The 21,652-nt window shown below is 32.2% G+C and overlaps 1 protein-coding gene across 14 annotated transcripts; it reads right to left on the bottom strand.

The window, feature by feature from the left end:
• Positions 1–5,683: 5,683 nt before the first annotated feature.
• Positions 5,684–10,325, bottom strand: LOC107946461 (protein PSK SIMULATOR 1). Of its 14 annotated transcripts, none has more exons than XR_005922313.1 (8): positions 9,819–10,318; positions 9,298–9,725; positions 8,815–9,115; positions 7,578–7,675; positions 7,288–7,357; positions 6,677–6,734; positions 6,282–6,396; positions 5,684–5,886 (listed from the first exon to the last, which is right to left on the bottom strand). XR_005922313.1 is itself a non-coding variant. In XM_041108377.1 (8 exons), the coding sequence occupies exons 4-8, from the start codon at positions 9,042–9,044 to the stop codon at positions 5,805–5,807; spliced, it is 465 nt and encodes a 154-aa protein (XP_040964311.1). In that variant the 5' UTR covers positions 9,045–9,115; positions 9,298–9,460; positions 9,538–9,725; positions 9,819–10,318; the 3' UTR covers positions 5,684–5,804. The 14 variants fall into 14 exon arrangements, 9 of the variants coding, with proteins under 9 accessions (XP_040964311.1, XP_040964314.1, XP_040964317.1 ...); XR_005922309.1 differs by having other exon boundaries at positions 8,888–9,115; XR_005922312.1 differs by having other exon boundaries at positions 6,282–6,734; positions 8,815–9,087; positions 9,298–9,460; positions 9,538–9,725; positions 9,925–10,318.
• Between the last annotated feature and the right edge of the window lie 11,327 nt (positions 10,326–21,652).

The following is a 21,652-nucleotide window of genomic DNA, read 5'->3' as shown; positions in this document are numbered from 1 at the left end:
CCCGTTTCCATAAACCAAGCCCATAAATATTAAATAAAAATATTTACGGAGTTATCATATAGGTGAATTGAATTTTTGATAAGTAATTTAGCTGAAATTGTGTTATTAGGGCTCAGGGACTAAATTGTACAGTTTAATTGCTATAGATTTTTAATTAAAAATGACTTGAGGACTTAAATTGCAATTAACTAAAGGTCCAAAATAGCAATTAGACAATATTTAAATATCTTTTAGTGGACAGTAAGGTTATAGGATTATTAACTGGATTAAAATAAGTTTTGTTTTAGTTAAATAAAGGTTAATTAATTTAATTAACATGTTAATATTGTTATAAAATGACTAATTTCGGTGGGATGTGAGAGGTATCATCTTCTCCACTGAATTGAAGAAAAGAAAAAGAGAGCTCCACGCCATTAAAAGGGTTTTGAAGCTTTTAATCAACAAATTGGTTAGTGCAATTAAGTCATTTTATTGTAATTTTTATGTTTTTGAGGTCATGGGAGCTTAATCTAGCTAGCCTATATGCCAATTTGTAAAATTTTTAAAGTTTTGAAAGATTCCATTATTGTGAATTAAAATTTTTGGGGTGTTAAATTGATAGATTTAAAGCTTAGATGTGAAAAATGACTAAATTATAAAGCTTAATTTATAGTTTCGTACATTATAGACCAAACTGAATAAATTGTAAAATTGAATGTAGAAATGAAAAATATGAGGTCCCTAATGGATAATTGTAAAATTGGAATTCAATTTGGAGCTTTAAATTGAAAGTTAGGCTAGTCTCGATTTTAGGGACTAAATTCAATAAATTGTAAAAATTGCATAAATCGATAATTGATTGTGAATTGGCTATTTATTAATGGTTCTATGTGTTTATGTTAATCTTTAGCTAGTGTTGACCCAAATTCGTCGAAAGGGAAAGGAAAATCTAAAGCCATTAACAAGTAGCTTGAAATTTCCAGTTTGTAATTCTATGATTCTAGAACCATTTATTTGTTGTATATTTATATTATTCTGTATTATATGGAGTTGGAGGTGAGTTCTTGATTATTTCTTGAGCTGATTTGATATGACTTGGATTGAATATCGAAGCAATGACTAAATTGAATAGAATAGAAAACTTTATGACTTAATTGATATGCGAAATTGGTATATGTATGTTATGTATTGAATTGATAAGTTGATGATGAAAATTGGAATGAATAAGCATGAATTGGATTGTATATTGAAATTGAAATTTGATTAGCATATTAGTTGTCGAACTAAGTCAGATATAGTTGGCATGCCATTGGGTCAGGATATTAATTGAAAACCATCATTGCCGAATAATCTGGGGTGGTAATGTGTTTACTCGAGTCATCATTGTGGTGTGATCTAGGTGATAGTTTTATCATATCATTTAGTGGGAAAACTATCATTGTCGAGCAATCTGGGGTGATAATATATAATTGTATAGCATCATCATTGCCAGGCAACCCAGGTTGACAGATCACGTATCCATTCTGAGTGTGTGTTGGTTAACATGTTTATGAACGAAAGAAATGCTTAATTGATGCGTGAAATGTTATATGCCATGAAATTTCAGTATGCTAAATGAATTGAAAATGAGCCCTAGGGGTCAATTGGATTAATGAGTCAATAGACTTGGGAATGATATGCAATATATTATAAAGTGAGACTTATATGCATATACATGTTTTCTAAAGATGAAAAATAAATTAAATTGATTATAGTTATATCTTGTGCATGAAATGAACCTAATAGCTTATGAAAAGGTTGATAATTTGGTGAACCTATATGCATAATCATTGGTTATATTTGTGCCATTATGTAAATGAAGGTGTTATATATAGAATGGTTGATATTTGATTTGGGATTAAATTTGTGCACGATGCATACATATATTTATTTATCTTGAATCAAAGATTACTACTGAACGATTTACTCAGCGTACGGTTTATTTTCCGACGCACGTTAGGTTCACTTTGAGAATCCTAAGCATTGACTTTAGCATCAATCAACGATCCCGTACTCAACAATGTTTGTTCATTTTTGGCTTTTGTTATTAATTGGCATGTACCTAATAGGTTAAGTAATGTTGGTTTTGGTATTTTAAGAATGACATATGTTTGCTTGTATGTATATATGCAATTTAGATTTAATATAGTTTGGTTTAAGTATTTTGGTTTTAAAGGTTGTGTTTGCATAAGGTAGGTTGAATATAGATTGTAAGGGTATCAAAATCTAGTTGAATTGGTATGATAGTTTATAATGTTAATAATTCTTGATGAAACAGAAAGAATTGTATATAAATTGGTATGAAATGCAATAAGTCATTAGGTTATAGTTGATATGGTGTTAACTGATGTTGGCTGAGGATTTGGCATGTAAATTGGTAATATAATGTTGCAATTTTAAACTGATTATGAATTAATGATGTTGTGAATTGGTGAGGAAAGTTGAAGGTTTTTCACTAAAAAGATTTTGCAGAAACAGTATGTGACGTCACAATGTCAAACGTATGTTGTCGCGACGAGAAATGACTTGTAATGTCACGTTGAGACGAGGAACCCTGTCGTCTCGACGAGGCCAAAATAATAAGTGACATCACGATGTCAAGTGGATTGACGTAGTGATATGACGAACTATTTGGCAACATCACGACGTGGAAATGCTAACGTCCTGACGTCAACCCTATATTTTGATTCTTTTACAATTAGTCATGATTCGATCTCAGGTTAGCTTTGAGCTTCCATAAGCTCGTATAAGACCCGAGAATGTTTATTTATCACATTGTTTGTTTATATTGTTCATATTTGCATGTTAAATGGTTTGAATTGTGATTATTTTGATCGTAGTTGCTCTGGCAATGAATGTGACACCTTGTAGCTTGGACTCGATGATCTAGTCAGGTATAGAGTGTTACATTAAATAAGTTATAGTTTATCACCTTTAATAATATTTGTTTATATCTAACTAACTCCACAAATATTTTTAATAACTCTAAATTCTTTCTTTTAGAAATTTTATAATTCTCATTCTCGGAATATTATCGTTAATGACACTAAAAATTTTTAGGGTGTTACACTAGGGGTTTAGATGGGAATCGAGCTGGTGGTATCGGGGTTTGGAGAGGATTAAGAAATGAGTATTGGGATTTGAAATGTGTTTAATAGGGTTCCTATATATTTCCTGGAGTTCTTGTTATCGAAGTTCCATTATAGGCCAAGAGCTCGTATTTGGCCTGAATCTTTGTAAATGTATCAAAATATCAATGCTTTAGTGATTTAAGTGTTATAATGATGAAGATATATGTGTTTCAGTAATATATGTGAATTAAGTGTTAAATGATTTTGATAAGTTTATGAATTGAGAGAGAAATTTTAATATGTTAAAATGAAAATTATAAATTATAAAGTTAATTTAAATGGTTTTATGTTTTAGAAATGAATTAAAAGTTTAATTATATCAGTGAAAGAAATTATGTGAATAAATATTATTAAAATCAATTAAATTGCATATATATAAATGGTAAGATTGAGTTCAATTGAGTACTTATTAAACTATTCACATAGTTTAACACATTTGTTTAAACGTGTACGTGAAAGAAAGTAGATTGATTGTATATATATATGATTGTTACTTCAACTTGGACTACATCACTAATCCAAGCTACAAGACCAAGTTCTTTTTGTATATATAAATTTTGGACTTTAAAGATGGCTTGTACCTAGGTTTGGTAGTGTAAATATGAACTATAAATGTATAATAGACATGTTATAAAGCAAATGTATGAATGTGATTTCAAAAGATGATTATGTGCTTAAATGTAACATCTTTTGCTCGGATCTGTTACCGGATCAAGTGAGAGATGTTACAAAATTCATATATTTGATCTCAAATATATAAACTAGTTTTTTTTTGTTGCAAACGAAGGCCAAATCCCTAATCAAACTAAATTAATAAGTCTTGGGAATGCGACACCTTCTATATCTGCCTTCAGCAAGTGAATGATGCTAGGAAGGGGCGGTCGAAAATAAAGGGTTAGTTCTTGTATTTGCAAACACTTATTAGACAAGTGATTCGCAACAAAGTTACACTGTTGAAGAACATATTTTAACATACACCTCCAATCTTGTTTTAGCACCCCATCAATGACCAACACCAAACAATAGAGCAAATGTTTAATACCAACACCCAACATAACCATTGAGATCGAGGTTAGAGAATCCAATTCAACAATAACATCACGACAAACTTGCCATTTACATAGGAAAACCCACACATTTACATAGGGGAAGACTTAGAACTAGGGGTGAGCAAAACTCGATTCGACTCGAAAAAATTGCAAAAAAATTCGAATTTCGAGTTAAACGAATCGAGTTATTCGAGTTAATCGAGTTATTCGAATCAACTCGATTTTTTTCGAATTTCGAGTTCGAATCGAGTTGAGTTTTCGAATTCGAATAACTCGAATAATTCAAATAATTCGAATATCAAACTATAATATTTTACATTTTTACCCCAAACTCCCAAACCTTTTTACTTTTCCCTCAAAACTTTTACTCCTTCCCACTTTCTCCCCAAAACTTTTATTCCCCTCCCCTCCCAACCTCCAATCTACCCAAAATCCATTTCTCACCAAAATTTTACTCTCCCATTTATTTTTTTCTCAAAATTTTACTCCCAAAAACCCTCAAAACCTTTTATTTTCCCCCAAAATTTTTACTTCCTCCCACTTTTCCCCTAAAACTTTTATTCCCTTCCCATCCCACCTCCCATCTATCCCAAACCCTCCCCCCTCCAATTTTTTTTTAATATTTTCCCTCCAAACTATTTACTTTCCCTCAAACTTTTATTCTCCAAAACTTTTTATTTTTCCCCTAAACTTTTACTTCTCACCCTTTACTCTCAAATAAAAAATCAAAATTATCCAAAAAAAAATCACTAAACATAAATAGTAATAATTTTATTTATGTCTACTATTTATATTATTAAATTAAATTTCACATTTTATATTATTTATATTATTAAATTGTTTAGTCATATTGAATATTTTTATTACAATTGAATTATTACTACACCAAAATAGGCTTTTAGCGGCGCTTTTTAGCGCCACTAAAAGCATTAGTGGCGTTTTGAGAAGCGCTGCAAAAAACGCCGCTAATGACAGCGTCGCTAACTTTAGCGGCATTTTTTGAAATAAACGCTGCTAAAGGTCAGGGTCTTTAGCGACGTTTTTGAAAATGCGCCGCTAAAGGCCATGACCTATAGCGGCGCTTCTCTAACAAACGCCGCTAAAGACATTGACCTTTAGCGACGCTTTTTCCACAAACGTCGCTATAGCTCTATACCTTTAGTGGCACTTTTCCCACAAACGCTGTTATAGCTCGATACCTTTAGCGGCGCTTCTCACAAAAACGCCACTAAAAATATAACATTTAAAAAAATTATTTTAATCAAATAATATTATTTTTATGATAAATATTATATTCTGTTTTATTTTTTAAATATAAACTTTAAATATACTTTAAGGATAAGAAAATATTATTTAAATTAAATTTTCTATGAAAATTTTAACTTTAAAACTAAATATAAAAATTAATGAATTTAGTTTTAGAATTTAAAATAATAAATTAATAACACAATTAAAATCCAAAAGTTAAAAAAGTTGTCGTACATATTAAAGTAAAAAAAATTTAGAATCAAAATTAAAATAAATAATACATATGAGAAATAGACTGACTAGTTGAACTTGCCAATGTATACACATTGAAAGGTAATAAAAAATACAATACATTTTCTTAATCAAGTAAATCTTGGTAATAAAAAAATACAATGCAAACTACATCTGCTACATTCCTGGTTATCCAATCTTCATATACCCTGCAGAATTGGGAAAATAACTATAGTGCATTAAAACAAAAATTGATATTGACAAGTTAAATATGAATGGGAAATAACATGAATGCAAAAATTAATACTCGAGGAAATTGACAACTTAGCTATCTCAACCATGGAAATGAATTAGATATTGAATAAGAGAGATTACAGCAATGAAACCAATGAATTCCTAGTTTACATATGTATGTGCCACTGGACTTGTTAAGTGAAGAATGAAAACCAAATTTTTTTCAATGACTACAGGACATAAAGACCAAAAGCATCAAAAGTTTCCAAACATGAAACAACTAATCTATTAAGCAAGTCAGAAAATCAACGACCTTATTGTTTTAGCTAATAGTGGAACAAGGAGACAATTGAGATCAATTGAGACTAACCTCGGCTGAAATGCAGAAGTTTCACGACAATCAGAAAAGATCACCTTGATATACTTATAATCTTCGCACCATAAATAATCAAAGTAATAATCATCGATATTATTCACCTTGTTGCCTAACCTCACATAATAATCAAAATAAATTTTAAAACAGCTCAGAAATTTTAAATAGATTACATCAACATATATTGAGCATAGCAACCTTCTAAAGAGAAAATCAAACAAATCAACTAAACGAACATAGAAAAATTGATGCTTCAAACCAAAACACCAGAATTTAATAGACATTAGCATTAGTCTGCAAATCTATCAAGTAAAGACATTAGCACAATTTAATAGAACTTTAATCTAAAAAGCAAGTACATAAATATTCTCTAGTCTTATTTCATAATATACCCAAATATAACAGCATTCCAAAGCATAATGTTGTTATCTTGAGGTGCACCACTAATTCCTGCACAAAATAAATGATAAAAAAGGCCACAGTTCTTTAGCATAAACAGCAAACAAATTAGATGAAATACAAGAATGCTTAGATGGCAAATTACAGAGACTATAGCACATTTATTTATTTAATCTCACAAATAATTTTATTTAACCGACGGATTTGAAAGGTAATTTTTTCGGGGGAAATAGTTAGTACAATTTTAAACTTGAAATTAGTACAATTTTAAACTGGGGGAAATACAAGAATGCTTAGACCTAACATAAAGAATAGTTAGTACAATTTTAAACTTGAAATTAGAAATATGAATAAAAACTCCTGTAAAAAATAAGACCTCTTCAAAATAAGCAAATATTTTTCCTTCTCTTTGCTAAAATAAGTCATGGGAATGGTTAAATATTACCAATTGAATTAGTTTATCGCTAACTTATATACTAAAACATGCATAAAAAATAATACTCCCACCAAATGTAGCATAAATATTTTAATTTTATCTTCATAACTTCCTTGATAAAATAATTCCATTTCCAAATTATTTGAGTTTGATGATTTAAATTCTTACCAGCAGCACCAAATGCCTCGTGAATCTCCAAGTGCAAGAAATGAACGATATCTACAAGCTTCTCCATGACCTATGAATACAAGGCATAAAACTTCCACTGATATATATCAACTAACTTCAAAATCAAGCAGCAAAAGACACTTGTAACATTATGTGCAAAAGCTCGCATACCTTTAGACTTGGAGTTCACCGCAAAAGATAAAAAGAACACCACATTTTTTTTTGAAGTTCATCATAAGTATATGAAAAATGATATAACAAAAAAAAAATTCATAGAGCTTTACTAGTACCTCTTCCAAAATTCTAGACCAAAGAGATTTTTTCTTCAAATTTTTCACATGCTTATTTTGACTCTTTAACTCTGCTCTCAATATTGCAAGGTTGTCTCCTACATGACAAAATCAAAACAATCTCAATAAGAAGGGCTTAGATGACATCAACTATATTACATATAAATTCAAAGGAAACAACAATCGGATACACAGAAAACTTCACAGCAACTTTGCAAACAAAACCAATATTTAATATTTCTAAGTGTTTTCCCCTCAATATGAACAGGAATATAGATATTTAGCTGAAGGGAGCTGCTCACATCTTGTGCAAACTTCATGGGCAATGACGGGTCTGATTCATGGAGGACAGGTAGGGTTATGGGAAATAAATTATGCTGATATTAGTGGTTAAAGAAACATGATACCAACCCTTAAACATAAGAAATTCAAAGCAAACCTCAATTCCTGCTCTGTATGTTTCTTTCTAACTAGACTGATGTCGATCCGAAACCTTTACATAAAGCAGCAAGACTACTGATTAACTCACAAAAGGAAAGTGGTGAATTTCCTCAACAGGTATCTCAGACATAAATCAGATCCTTTTAGCAAATTAATGCATCCATTGCCAAAAGATTTGGCGTCCTTTCTTATCTAAGTGATCAATATCTAAATCGAACATTAATTAATAGTACTTTTCCCTAAACTACAATATTGGTTTTAACAGGAACTTACAGGGATCTGTTTGAGGACTTGTATGATACATTATGCTGCATATAGAAATATATTCCCATTATGGGCTCTAGGCGAATATCGAAGGCATGTGCTCTTGCCTTCATAAGCGATATAGGCTCTCACAGGATCTAGGAATTATCAGTACCGTTAATTGATGCTTACTTAGTATTTTTTCTCTAATCAAATCAAAAAGTTTTCAGCCCTTCGGTGTTGTATATATGATTCCTCCAATAAACTTGTAAACATTATGCTGATCTCAGTAACTCAGGCTTATTTAAGGGGTATAAGAAAGAAACAAAGTGAGCAGATATTGTAAAAGGAAATACCATATTCAAGGTGTAAAACTCGCAGACAAATGAAAATATATGCATGGTTCAATTGACTTGTTTTCAGCTTTTACTTTTGATGACTCCTTTGATACGGATTATAAATCCACAACATAGATTTAATTCCAAGTTACAGTTCATTACTACCAAAAATAACAATAAATTCAATCCTATTGCACGAGAACTCAAAAACTGACCCGGAATTATGGTAGAAATTTGATTCGACAACATGACTCATCCTCATGAATCTGCCATATTGTTATCAGACACCTTTGCTATTGCCAGACTGGATTGGTTTCCATCTCTCTGGACTTCGTGCAACCAGCATATTCTCAATCTGCTTTTGCAACTCTGCTCTTCTTTGGTGATTTGAAGCTAAGGTTTTTGTTAAACTCTCTTTCATAGCCAACAGTTCAGCCCTTTTCATCTCTGCCTCAGCTATCTCAGAACTACTCTATAACCATTGTTGCCTGGAAGTTCCATAAAAGTTAACTTCAGCTGCAAGAAACATCGGTTAAAATTGACAAATTCCATGAAACCAAGATAGGAAATTGAATGTATACATTGCTCAATTTGATCAATTAAAAATGAGATTATATTTGTAACTTCAACAAACTTCTTAGTAGTTCAAATTTAAGATTCTTAATTTGAAAGTCTCAAAATCAAACATTTCAATTTACCTCGTTTACACTGTTCCTCAATTCTTGCATTCGAGTTCGAGTTTCCGTCAAAAACCTCTTTACATTCTCTCTAAACTCATTCATTTCTGAAATTTTCAGTTCGTAAAACTTATCTCTCTCCTTCTTCACCTCTTCAAGCTCCTCAATCTCACTATTCACAGCCCTAAGTTTCAACGCAATGCATTTCAGTTCAAAATTTAAACTATAAATCTACACCGCTAAACACATAAAAAAATTTACTTCAATTTTTGAGAACTAGAATCATATTTGGTGTCGAGATTTTCGATATCAGATTTGAGAGCAGAGATTCTAAAGTTTTGTGATGCGATCTTTTGATCAAGAAACAAGCAACTTCGTTCCATGGAACCAATACGAGCCAGCTTCGATTCCAAAACCTGAGATTTGTGCGCTTGCAGCTCTTTCTCCGCCTGTGTATTAACAAGAAGAGACACAAAATTACGACTTTCTGGCTTTGATTTTACCGGGAACCAAACAAAAAAAAAGTGAAGTTTAGATTTTACCAAGAGGAGCATTAGACGTTGGTTTTTAGAATATTCCATGTGTTCTAGTCTTTCTCGAAACGCAGAGGAAATATTGTATTCATCAAAAGGAAAAATTATATACTACCTGCTGTTGAAGATCTGGAACAAAATCCGACTTAGCATCTCTTATCAGACATTTTCAAAGAGGGTACAGACTACTGATATTTTCAAAGAAGAGGGCCCATTGAAAGGCTCGCTTGATGTTATCAAAGTCCTAGTGAACGGGAAGACCAGAGGATTGATACCCAGAAGACAAAACCAGGATATCAACAAACCCTTCTATCAGTTTCATCATTTCTTCCAGCGATATGTATGGGTGATTCCATCCCATCTTCTGGTTTTCTTCCTTGAAGTCTGTTGTTGGAAATGGGAAATTTGGGAGATTTCAGCTGAAGAAAAACAAACTTTTATTTGGGGGATTTAGGGCGCACGACTGAGATGAGAAGAAGAGGGAGTAATGAGCGGGTAACCAAAAATTTTTTTTTGGAAGTGAGCGGGATTTTGATTACCTTTTATTTGCTTCCATATTTGCGGCGTTTTAAAGAAAAACGCCACTACTTACGTTGAAATGATACCGTTTTGAGAAATTGCAATACATATTTGCGGCGTTTTTTATCAAAATGCCGGTAATGTCTACCTTTGCAGCGTTTTTCTTAAAAATGCCACTAAGAAATTTAAATTTCTCTATTGAAATGGCACCGTTTTGGGAAATTTTAATACATAGCAGTGGCTTTTTTTGCTAAAAACGCCGCTAAACCTCGCATATTTTTTTATATTTAATTATTGTATCTTTCATATAAATTTTACATAAAGAATTATTAAAATTTTAAGTAATGTTTAAAAGAATTAGAAAAATTATAAATTTTAGTTTTTTTATTTCATTTTTATTTTTGTATTTTATTTTTTTCTTATAATTTGGTCCTATCCAAATTAAATAATTACCCATATATCCATATCAAATATATCAAATGGTTTAGATTAAATATTTTTAAATATAAAAGCATTAATTAATTGTATAAATTTGTATCATTTAATAAATCTCAAATGAACCTTAAACCCTAAATTAACCATTCAATATACATAAAGTCTATCTATTGTTTATCTCTTAAATAATATAAACTATACTCATAATTCCAATATATTAAATTTATTATTATATCTTTTACAATTATATAAGAACATATTTAATATATAAATTAAAAAAACTAATTAATCTAAACTCTAAACATTAACCCGACCCTTGAAACCTTAAATCCCTAATTAATCTAACTTCTAGCCCCTAACCCCTAACTGCTAAACCCTAAACGATAATCTCCATTTTATTAGAGATATTTCTTCCTAACTAAAATATAATTATTTTGCTAGATGTTCGATGTGGAATGATTTTAGTTTTTATATTTTATTTTTATTTGTTATAATTTGGTCCTATATATCCAAAATAGATAGTTACCTATCCGTATCAATTTGTTACTTTTTTATTAATTTTTTTAAATCTAATATTTAAATATATCAAATGGTTTAGATTAGATATTTTTTAGTGATAAACACCGCTAATGTTACCTTTTCCGGCGTTTACAGAAGAAACGCCACTAATAAATTAAATTATTGTAATGAAACGACGCCGTTTTAAAAAATTCTAATACATATTAGCGGCGTTTTTGCTATAAATGCCGCCAAAGCTCGCATATTTTATAATTTTTTATATTCAATTATTGTATATTGCATATCAATTTTAAATTAATAATCTTTACAATTTATTATATAAGAACTTATTTAATATATAAATTAAAAATAATAATTAATCTAAAGCTTAAACCCTAACCCGACCCCAAATCTCTAAACCCTAAATCACTAACTCTTAACCCCAAACACCTGACAACTAACCCCTAAACCTTATTTAATATATAAATTAAAAAACACTAATTAATATAAATCCTAAACCCTAACCCGACCCCGAATATCTAACCCCTAAACATTATTTAATATATAAATTAAAATATACTAATTAATCTAAACCCTAAATCCTAAACTGGCACTAAATCCATAAACCTTAAATCCCTAACTCTTAACCTCTAACCCCTAACCCCTTACCCATAAACCTTAAATCACAACCCTTAAATCAGAATCCCTAATCCATAATCCCTAATTCCATAATCTATAAACCTTAAAATTGTAACTCTTGAACCGGCCCTAAATCCTAAATTAGCCATATATATACCCTAAACCATATATATTAAACCCTAAACTATAATGATAATTAAATTAAATATTTTAAAATTAATACTATTGTATCTTTTGCAATTATATTTGAAATTATTTAATATATAAATTAAAAATCAATCAATTATGTAGCCAAAAAATTTTAAAATTATTTTAAATAATAGTATTTTAATTTCTCCATTTTTAACAAATATTTTTCTAAGTTTTTTATTTCAAATTATTTCTACGTGTCATTATTTCAAATTTATCCATTTTTAACAAATATTCAATTAAAAATAAATTGAATTTTAATTAATATAAATAAACAAATTAAATAGTGTCATTATTTCAAATTTATCTATTTTAACAAATATTAAATTAAAAATAAATTGAATTTTAATTAATATAAATAAATTAAATAGTAAATAGACAGATAAAATGTTCTTGCGGCGCTTTTTCAAAAACGCCGCCAAAGATCTGAGTATTAGCGGCGCTGTTACAAAAACGCCGTTAAAGAACTGAGCATTAGCGGCGCTTTTACAAAAAGCCGCTAAAGAACTGAGCATTAGCGGCGCTTTTACAAAAACGCCGCTAAAGAACTGAGCATTAGTGGCGCTTCTCCAAAAATGCCGCTAAAGATTTGAGCATTAGCGGCGCTTCTCCATAAACGCCGCTAAAGATCTGAGCATTAGCGGCGCTTTTCCAAAAACGCCGCTAAAGATCTGAGCATTAGCGGCGCTTTTTTAAAAACGCCGCTAAAGCCTCGAAAGGCATAAAACGATGCCGTTGGGCTTAGGGTTTTTTGCGGCGTTTTTCCAAAAATCGCCACTAATGCTCATTTTTAGCGGCGTTTTTGAAAAAGCGCCGCTAATGCTCGATCTTTAGCGGCGTTTTACGTAAAGCACCGCTAATGCTTGATTTTTAGCGGCATTTTTTGTCCAAACGCCGCTAAAAGCCTGTTTTGGTGTAGTGTATTAATTATGCCATAAAATATTCGTGTTAAAATTTTATATTAGTATCGATTTCACATTTTATTTTTAAAATAACTTTTATTAAAAATCATATTTTTACATTTAATATATTTTTAATTCTAAAATACATAGTGACAAGAATCTGAAGATAATTGAAACAACTAAGCAAGCAAAGAAGCTAATCAATATATAAAAAATTAATAAATAAATTATGAAGTGATGAAAGTTAATAAAAATTTTGATTAAGGTGGACAAATTTTATTACGATGGGTGACAATAGTTACAAGGATTCAAAATTATTTTTTAAAATTTAACTCGAACAAATATATTCGATTCGATTCGAATTCCATCTCACTCGACTCGATTCGAGAAAACTTCAAATAAAGTTAGGATGATAAAATGAGATTCGAAAACTAGATTAACTCGAAAATTTTTGATTCGATCGAATGCTCACCCCTACTTAGAACCTAAAATCTCAAAGCTTTTAAGCCTTGCCAATTAGCCAATGCCTCGTTGGCAAAAATAAATCGTTATAAAGATAATATTTTAGGTAGAATGTAATAGCAAAATGTAATATAATAAAGTAAATATTAACTTTTCTTAATTTATAATAATAAATAAATATAGTTGAAATGTTATTTGAAGAATGTATATTGGGAATTTCATTTTGATTTAAGTAAAATGAATTGAAATCATTAAAAATAGGTTAAAATATGTTATAAGTTTCTGTATTCTTTGTAAATTTAAAATTTGGTCCCTATATTTTTAATCTTAGGAATTTAATCCCTTTACTTTTTAGATTTTAAAATTCAGGTCGAACTATTAACACTTACAAAATTATTTTGTCAAAATTTAGGTTCATTAGGATGTCATTTTTTAGTTATATGGCCATTATTTTTTAAAAAATTTTACACCAACAAATTAAGAAAAATTAACCGTGTTAATAATTAAATCTGAATTTTGAAATTTGAAAAGTAGAGAGAATAGATTTGTAAAAATAAAAAGATAAAAACTTAAATTCCAAATTTATGGAGAGATGAGATGTTTTAACATTGAAAACATATTAAAATTGCAAAAAATATCACATTAGCAAATGTATATAAGATGATTTAGAAGAATGATATTTAAAGTAGTCCTTAATGAGAATGGTTTGAATACGAAGAGCCGGATTCATGGAGAAAGGCAATTTACTAAAAAAGCCTAATTTTTTTTAAATTTACCGAAATAGACCCGGTATTTTATTATTTACAGGAATGGGCCCTTTTTCCCGAAATAGCGTCCACGTCAGCGCGATGTCAGAGTACGTACCAGTAAATCGCGGCCACGTCAGCGCGCTTTGCTGGCATTGCAACAAATCGCGCTTCAGAAGATGCGATTTGTGTCCACGTCAGCAAATCGCGCTGACGTGGCCCCGATTTGCCCCGCGCATGAACAGTGCAACGGTCAAAAAATTGACCGTTGCCCCCCCAACAGTCCAAAAAAAAAACTATAAATACCCCCACCCTTTTTTTTCACAAACTAATCTTATCTAAAATTTCCTCTCAATTTCTTCTAAATTTCCTCTCAATTTGCTCTCAAATTCCTTCAAAATTTCTCTCGAATCCATATTTATTTTCAATTTGCTCTCAAGTTCCTCTTAAATTTCTCTTAAATCCCTATTTTTAAATAATTTTAAAAAAATTATTTTTTAAAAATTTTTTTAAACCGTAAAAATTTGTACGATTTCAACAATGGCCAGAGAATTGACTCGTCTTGATAAGTATCACATATCGGTGGAACAAATGAAAATGGTAAGCGTTAAATTTAATTTTTAAATATTATTTAAGAATTTTTTATTTATACATTTTTAGATAATTATTAATTTATTATTTGTTATAAAAGTCTGTAGATCGGATATTGGAATGCAATATCCGGAATATGCATGCTCCTCCATCACCGTTGGTAGAGAACTACCTGTGGGAAGCAGGTTTTTGGCACGTGGCGACGGTAGGCCGGGGATGCAAGGTGGACCTAAAACTAATTAGTGCGTTGATCGAGAGGTGGAGACCCGAGACGCACACATTCCATCTTCCATGTGGAGAGTGCACTATCACTTTGGAAGATGTCAGTCTGCAATTGGTATTGCCGGTGGACGGGTACCCAGTCACGTGGGCGCGACTTTAAAAATCCTTCTGATAAATCATCCTACTTTGATTTTATCTTAAAAACCCATAAACACGAAACGTAATCCAATTTTGAATAAATTTTAATTAATTTAATTATGAAACCTGTTGACACCATTTTTTTTTATGAAACGGGGTTGACTTGGATTTTGAAAATAAAACGAAATTGGGAGTCGCCACCAATATTTTTTTGATGAGGTGTGATCGGGTCACCTCGTAAAATAGTTGTTTTTGATAAACAATTTGATTTTATTAAAACAACGAGTTTGGTCTACGAAATCCAAAAACAGGTTCGGGAGTCAGTTACGCACGAGGAAGGGTTAGCACCCTCGATACGCCCAAAATTGGTACCTAGTTGATTTCTTAATGTCTTGGTGTCGAAAATTAAAAACTCAAAAAGAATTTAAAATATGATCCCTCCTTATATTGTTATTTTAAAATTACTCAAATAAATCAAAATGGAAAATGCTTCCTTATCTCGAAGTAACAAGATGTCACGTCCAGTAAGTTAGGATACAACACATCGTATTTTCGAGAGTAAGCTTGCCTTTATTTTTTGTTTAAACCTCATTTATTTTAATTTCAAAAGGATGTTCGGTTATTTAGGATCAACGCGAGAAAAATCGAAGCTCAGTAAGTTAGGGCACGATTTTCTCGAATTTTCTAAATACGAAATATTGCCTTATTTTGAAAGTTTAAAAAGGATATTTGGCTATTTGGTCGAACGAGAAATCGAAATCCAGCACGTTAGGGCACGTTTTCTCGAATTTTCCAAACGCGAAATATTGCCTTAATTAAAAAAAATTTCTTTTTGATGTATGGTGTTAATATGCATAGCAAAACAATAATGAATATGATGGCATAAAAACAACGCGAGTAATAGCAACGAAAGTAAGATTATTAAATATAAATAATAATAAAAATGAAGATAAATAAATAAATAACGAATAGATGTAAAGAACGTATATACATGAATGTACACAAAATTATGAAAATATGAAAAATCTATGTACGTATACGTATTGTGAGATTATTAAATATAAAAATATATGTAAATATGTATACATGTATAGGTATATGAATTAAAATATGTAAATAGATAAGTATATATATATGCATGTAGAAAATATGAAATATAAAAAATATATTTAAAATAAATAGAGGATATGTACGTGTATATATATAAATTATAAGATATAGTAAGAAATGTATATGAGTATATACATATACATATACATATATATATTAGAGAAAAATGTGTACGTGTATATATTTATGAAAATGAAAATATGTATATAAATATATAGGTATGTACATAAGTTGTAGAATATATAAAAATATATAAGTATATATATGTACTGAAAATTTAAATAAATATAAATATAAATAAATAGATAACAATAATAATAGTAATGTAATATAATAGTAATAATAATATTAAAATAACTAATTTTAATGATAAAATAACTAAAATAACAAATAAGGGATTAAATTGAAAACTAAACTAAAATTTGGGGGCGAATCGCAAACAAATAAAATGATTTGGGGCTGAAATATGAGATATTTAAAGGCTGGGGGACTGAAATGAGGCGCGCGCAAAGTACGGAGGACTGATCGGGAAATATGCCCAAGTCCTGAAGCGCCGCATTTATGCGCGGACTAAATTGGAGCAGACGAAAAAAATATGCGGCCAAAATTAAAAGAATTGAAAGGCTACATGGAACGTGTCGCAGAGCTAGAGGGACCAAAAGCGCAAATAAACCATTAGGGCAAAGTGCGCAGGTCTCCCCTTTAAACGGCGCCGTTTTCATCACTATAAAAGCAAAAAATTTTACTCCCTCTGTCGTTTCACTCTCTTTCAAAGAAAATTGAAAAAATAAAAGGGAGGCTTCCCCTTTTCTGTTCGGGTTCCAGGCCCAGCCGCCGTCGTGCCTTCCCTTGCCTGGTGGCCGGAGCCATTCAAGGGCGCCTTCAGGCCGCGCGTTGCAGCGCACTCAGAGATCGAGGCCAAGGAACGGGGGGAAACGAGGGGAAAAAAGAAAAGCTTCGGGCCTCTCCTTAAACTCGCGTCCGACGACGACGAAGAGCCGACGACGACGACGACGGCTTCAGTGGGCCGATTCAGGTGGTTTTCTTCCCCTTTTCCCTTTTTTCTTTTTATTAATAATAAGGAAGTATTCAAAAAAATGAAAAAATAGATAAATAATAAATAATATAGATCGAAAGAGGAAGCAATTTGTTATTTTATTTCAAGTGTGTTTTTTTTAATCGGAAGAAGAAATTACAATGGTGAGATTTTCGGTTTTTATAACCGATTACAACTGTTTATTTTCTATTTGTTTATTTCTGCTTGGCTTCTTGCAGGTGGTCGTGGCCGACAATGGTGGCAGAGGCGTGCGAGTGGGCGTGGCAGACGAGGAGGTGAAGCGGCACACATGCGGCGCTTGAAGGCTAGGGTTTCCTTTGATAGCTGAAATTTTTTTTAAGTTTTGTGGGTTAGGGTTTTCCTAATTTTGGGCCAGATTTTAGGCTTGGGATTTTATTTTGGATTTTATTATTTGGGTTATTTTGTTGGTATGGGCCCGGACAAAAATGGGCTCTTACAAAACCCTTAACCCTAATCCCTTATTTGTTTACTTTTTTCTCCAAAAACCCTAAAAACCCTAACGTGGAAGACACGGCGAAATCGCGTCCACGGTGAAATCGTGTCTTAGGCAATAACACCGGGGGAGTCGTCTAATGACTGAGATTTCTTTCTCTTTAGGTTAAGGAGGCATGTGTGCCCCAACCTGATATCTGTGTTATTTCAGATCAAGGCGTCGGTATACTAGCTACATTTGATCGACAGGGAAGCTTATGGCAGCGTACACACCATCGATATTGCCTAAGACACGTTGCTTCCAACTACTACAGGCAATATCCATCTAAGAACGAACGACAACAAGTGACCAACATGGATATTTAGTCTATATCTGTGTTATTTCGTTTGTCAATTTTAATTAGTATTATTGGTAGAAGTGGTATGTAATATTCGCTATGAACTTATATTGGCAGGGTATGAAAAAAACAAAGACCGTTTTCACGAGATGTTGACAATTTTACGTTCAATTAACGGAGAAGGAGCGGACTACCTTTGTAACATACGTTTCGAACAGTGGGCACAAGCATACGACGATGGCCTATGATATGGCCATATGACGTCAAACCTGGCTGAATGCATAAATTCTGTTCTTAAAGGAACGCGTTATCTGCCGATAACATCGGTTGTGCGAGAGACATATTTTCGTTTGGCAGCACTATTTCCAAAGCGAGCAGCAAGCTATGCAGGCCAGACGCAGGGAGGCCATATATGGTGCAGTAAGGTAGTTCAAGAAATAAACAAGGCCAAGGCGCGGGCAAACACCATGCACACAGTGTGTCACGATCGAGGCAACTTATGGTTTCGCGTGACAGAGTTTGACAGATTACACCAAGGTGTTGTTGGCGGGCAATATCGTGTACACTTGCGAGATAGGACTTGCGACTGTGGGATGTTTGATGCACTTTGTTATCCATGCGCTCATGTTATTGCAGCTTGTCAGAATCTCCGTCTGGATTCGATGAGTTATGTGGACGAAGTGTACAAATTATAAAACATGTACAACGTCTGGAGACACGTTTTCCCACCGGTCCCAGATGAACGTAAGTGGTCGCCCATATCTCTTGCTCCTTTTAAGCTGTTACCGGATAGAGAATTACGTTGCAAACCAAAGGGTCGACCTTACTCGACTAGAATACGTAACAATATGGATATCCGAGAAACAGCCAGTCAAACGAAGTTGTGCGGATGGTGTAGGAATCCAAGCCATACAAGTCGATCATGCCCTAATCGCAATAGTTGAATGTAATTGTAAAAAAATTATATTTGTAAAATTATTAATAGATAAATTGTATTAATGGTTAGTAAAATTATGGCAGTGGTGTCAAATTATTAATTCTTAGTACCAGTCAAAATATTTTTCCAAATCTAACAGTATGTGAATGTAAAATATTAACTCAAAAAATTGTATTAATGGTTAGTAAAATTATCAAATAAATTTAAGTTAAGGGTTATGGTTTTTAAGTTTTAGTTTAAAATTTTAAAGTTAAGGGTTAAGGGGTTTTAAGTTAAGGGTTAAGGTTTTTTAGTTGAGGGTTAGGGTTTTTAAGTTAAGGGTTTAGGGTTTTTAAGTAAATTAGTTTAGGGTTTTTAAATTTAAGGGTTTAGGGTTTTTAATTAAATTAGTTTAGGGTTTTTAAGTTAAGGGGTTAGGGTTTTTAAGTTTAAGGGTTTAGGGTTTTTAATTAAATTAGTTTAGGGTTTTAAGTTAAGGGCTTAGGGTTTTTAACTTTAAGGGTTTAGGGTTTTTAATTTAAGGATTAGGGTTTTTAAGTTAAGGGTTTATGGTTTTTAATTTTAAGGGTTTAGGGGTTTTAATTTAAGGGTTAAGGTTTTTAAGTTAAGGGTTTAGGGTTTTTAACTAAATTAGTTTAGAGTTTTTAAGTTAAGGGGTTAGGGTTTTTAATTTTAAGGGTTTAAGGTTTTTAATTAAATTAGTTTAGGGTTTTTAAGTTAAGGGCCTATGGCTTTTAATTTTAAGGGTTTAGGGTTTTTAATTTAAGAGTTAGGATTTTTAAGTTAATGGTTTAGGGTTTTAAATTTTAAGGTTTAGGATTTTTAATTTAAGGGTTAGGGTTTTTAAGTTTAGGGTTTAGGGTTTTTAATTAAATTAGTTTAGGGTTTTTAAGTTAATGGTTTAGGGTTTTTAATTAATTAGTTTAGGGTTTTTAAGTTAATGGTTTAGGGTTTTTAATTAAATCAGTTTAGGTTTTTTATGTTTAAGGGTTTAAAATTTTTAATTAAATTAGTTTAGGGTTTTTAAGCTAAGGGTTAGGGTTTAGGGTTTTTATTTTTAAGGGTTTAGGTTTTTAAGTTAAGGGTTTAGGGTTTTTAATTTTAAGGGTTTAGTGTTTTTAATTTAAGGGTTAAGGTTTTTAAGTTAAGGGTTTAGTGTTTTTAATTAAATTAGTTTAGGGTTTTTAAGTTAAGGGTTTAGGGTTTTTAATTTTAAGAGTTTAGGGTTTTAAGTAATAACTCAAAAAAATTTCTATTTTATTACATTAAATAATATCAAAATATTCAAAATATTTGTACAAATAAATTTAAATACAAAAATCAATCTTCGTGCCCGCCGGATTTAGTGCCACATGGCGGCCGTCGACGGTTACGCGCTGGATTCTTCCTTTGTCCAGCTTCCGATGGTGGTTGTGGTTCCGACGGCGGGGATTCTGATTCTTCCAGTACGGCAACTGGTTGTCGGAGTGGGACGATAAGCCAGCTTGATAGAATAGTGAATGTGGAGGTGTTTGCATCAACAACAGCGATGGTATTTGAAAACCATATGGTGGTGGGGATTGGTAAAATGAAGAGCTCCCCGACGGCCCCTCTTGCGATCCTTCGTGCGTCCCTGGCCTATACATCGGCGGTTCACTCGGCGTAACAGGAAATGGAGCTGAACCGGGCCATTGGCTCCAACCTGCCATAAGACTCGAAAAAGGAAACATATAAGGGTTAGGATACATAAAAGGGCTAGGAAACGCACCTGGCATCATCTGAAAAGGCGGTTGCGTCGGTATCATCGGTTGAACTGTTGGGCCGAGTGACTGTGTCTGTGCTCCCGCTGGGCCTGTTGATTCTATGGGCGCTGATGATGGGTTGGGCGAATTTTTGGGCATAGTTGATGGCCCTGTGTCGTCGTCCCTTCTGCTTGGATTTAAAGGGCCACGTCGTTCCCTTTGGATACGTAATTGTCGCTGCCTCTCCTCTGGTGATAGTAAATACGGCTTGCCATGGATCCTAAACCATGGCATGTACTCCGACACGCACGCTAACTCCGGAACGATGATCGGTTCCCTATTAGGTATATAAGCATACCGATCTTCCTACATTTTGATGTACTCGGACCAGAATCTCGTCCAATCCGTATTCGCTTGCCGAAGGTCGATTTTGTGGTGATCGTCAAACACCTTAGGGTCCACGGGAATCGGTTGTCTACATCTAAATTGTCGTAACACCCTGTCTGACTGGTGCATCTCCACGGTCACGTAGTTGATCAATGCGACTTTCACGTGCCAAGCGTTCGAATTTTGTAAGAACTCTTCCGGAATTACTGCCCGAATTGCCGGATCCTCGTATGGTGTCCATTGAAACTATATGAACATAATAGAAATATTAGTTATTTACATAATACTAAATACTAAATACCAATCGACTAGCGAATGTATGGAAATATCTATTTTATTAATACTTACTTGTGCTTCCGACCGTTGGTCCAATATAAGCCGTATATCTTCAAGAGAGGTAGGTAATCGAGCATGACTTGCCGGATTGTTCCACCTAATTAAATAAATTTTTAGCATACTTTTATTTTTAAAAATCTACATAATAATTGTAAAATCTAAT

This window comes from Gossypium hirsutum, chromosome D12 (assembly GCF_007990345.1).
Source record: "Gossypium hirsutum isolate 1008001.06 chromosome D12, Gossypium_hirsutum_v2.1, whole genome shotgun sequence".
Classification (NCBI taxonomy): domain Eukaryota; kingdom Viridiplantae; phylum Streptophyta; class Magnoliopsida; order Malvales; family Malvaceae; genus Gossypium; species Gossypium hirsutum.
Note: the sequence above shows the minus strand (reverse complement) of the source record. Positions and strands in the feature narration are given on the sequence as shown.

Coding starts and splice junctions, on each gene's coding strand:
- LOC107946461 (XM_041108376.1), bottom strand. CDS start 9,044: ATGAAAAGGGCTGAACTGTTGGCTATGAAAGAGAGTTTAACAAAAACC. Junction 6,735..7,287: donor CGAGGCATTTGGTGCTGCTG/GTAAGAATTTAA, acceptor TATTTTGTGCAG/GAATTAGTGGTGCACCTCAA. Junction 5,887..6,676: donor TGGAATGCTGTTATATTTGG/GTATATTATGAA, acceptor CCAATTCTGCAG/GGTATATGAAGATTGGATAA.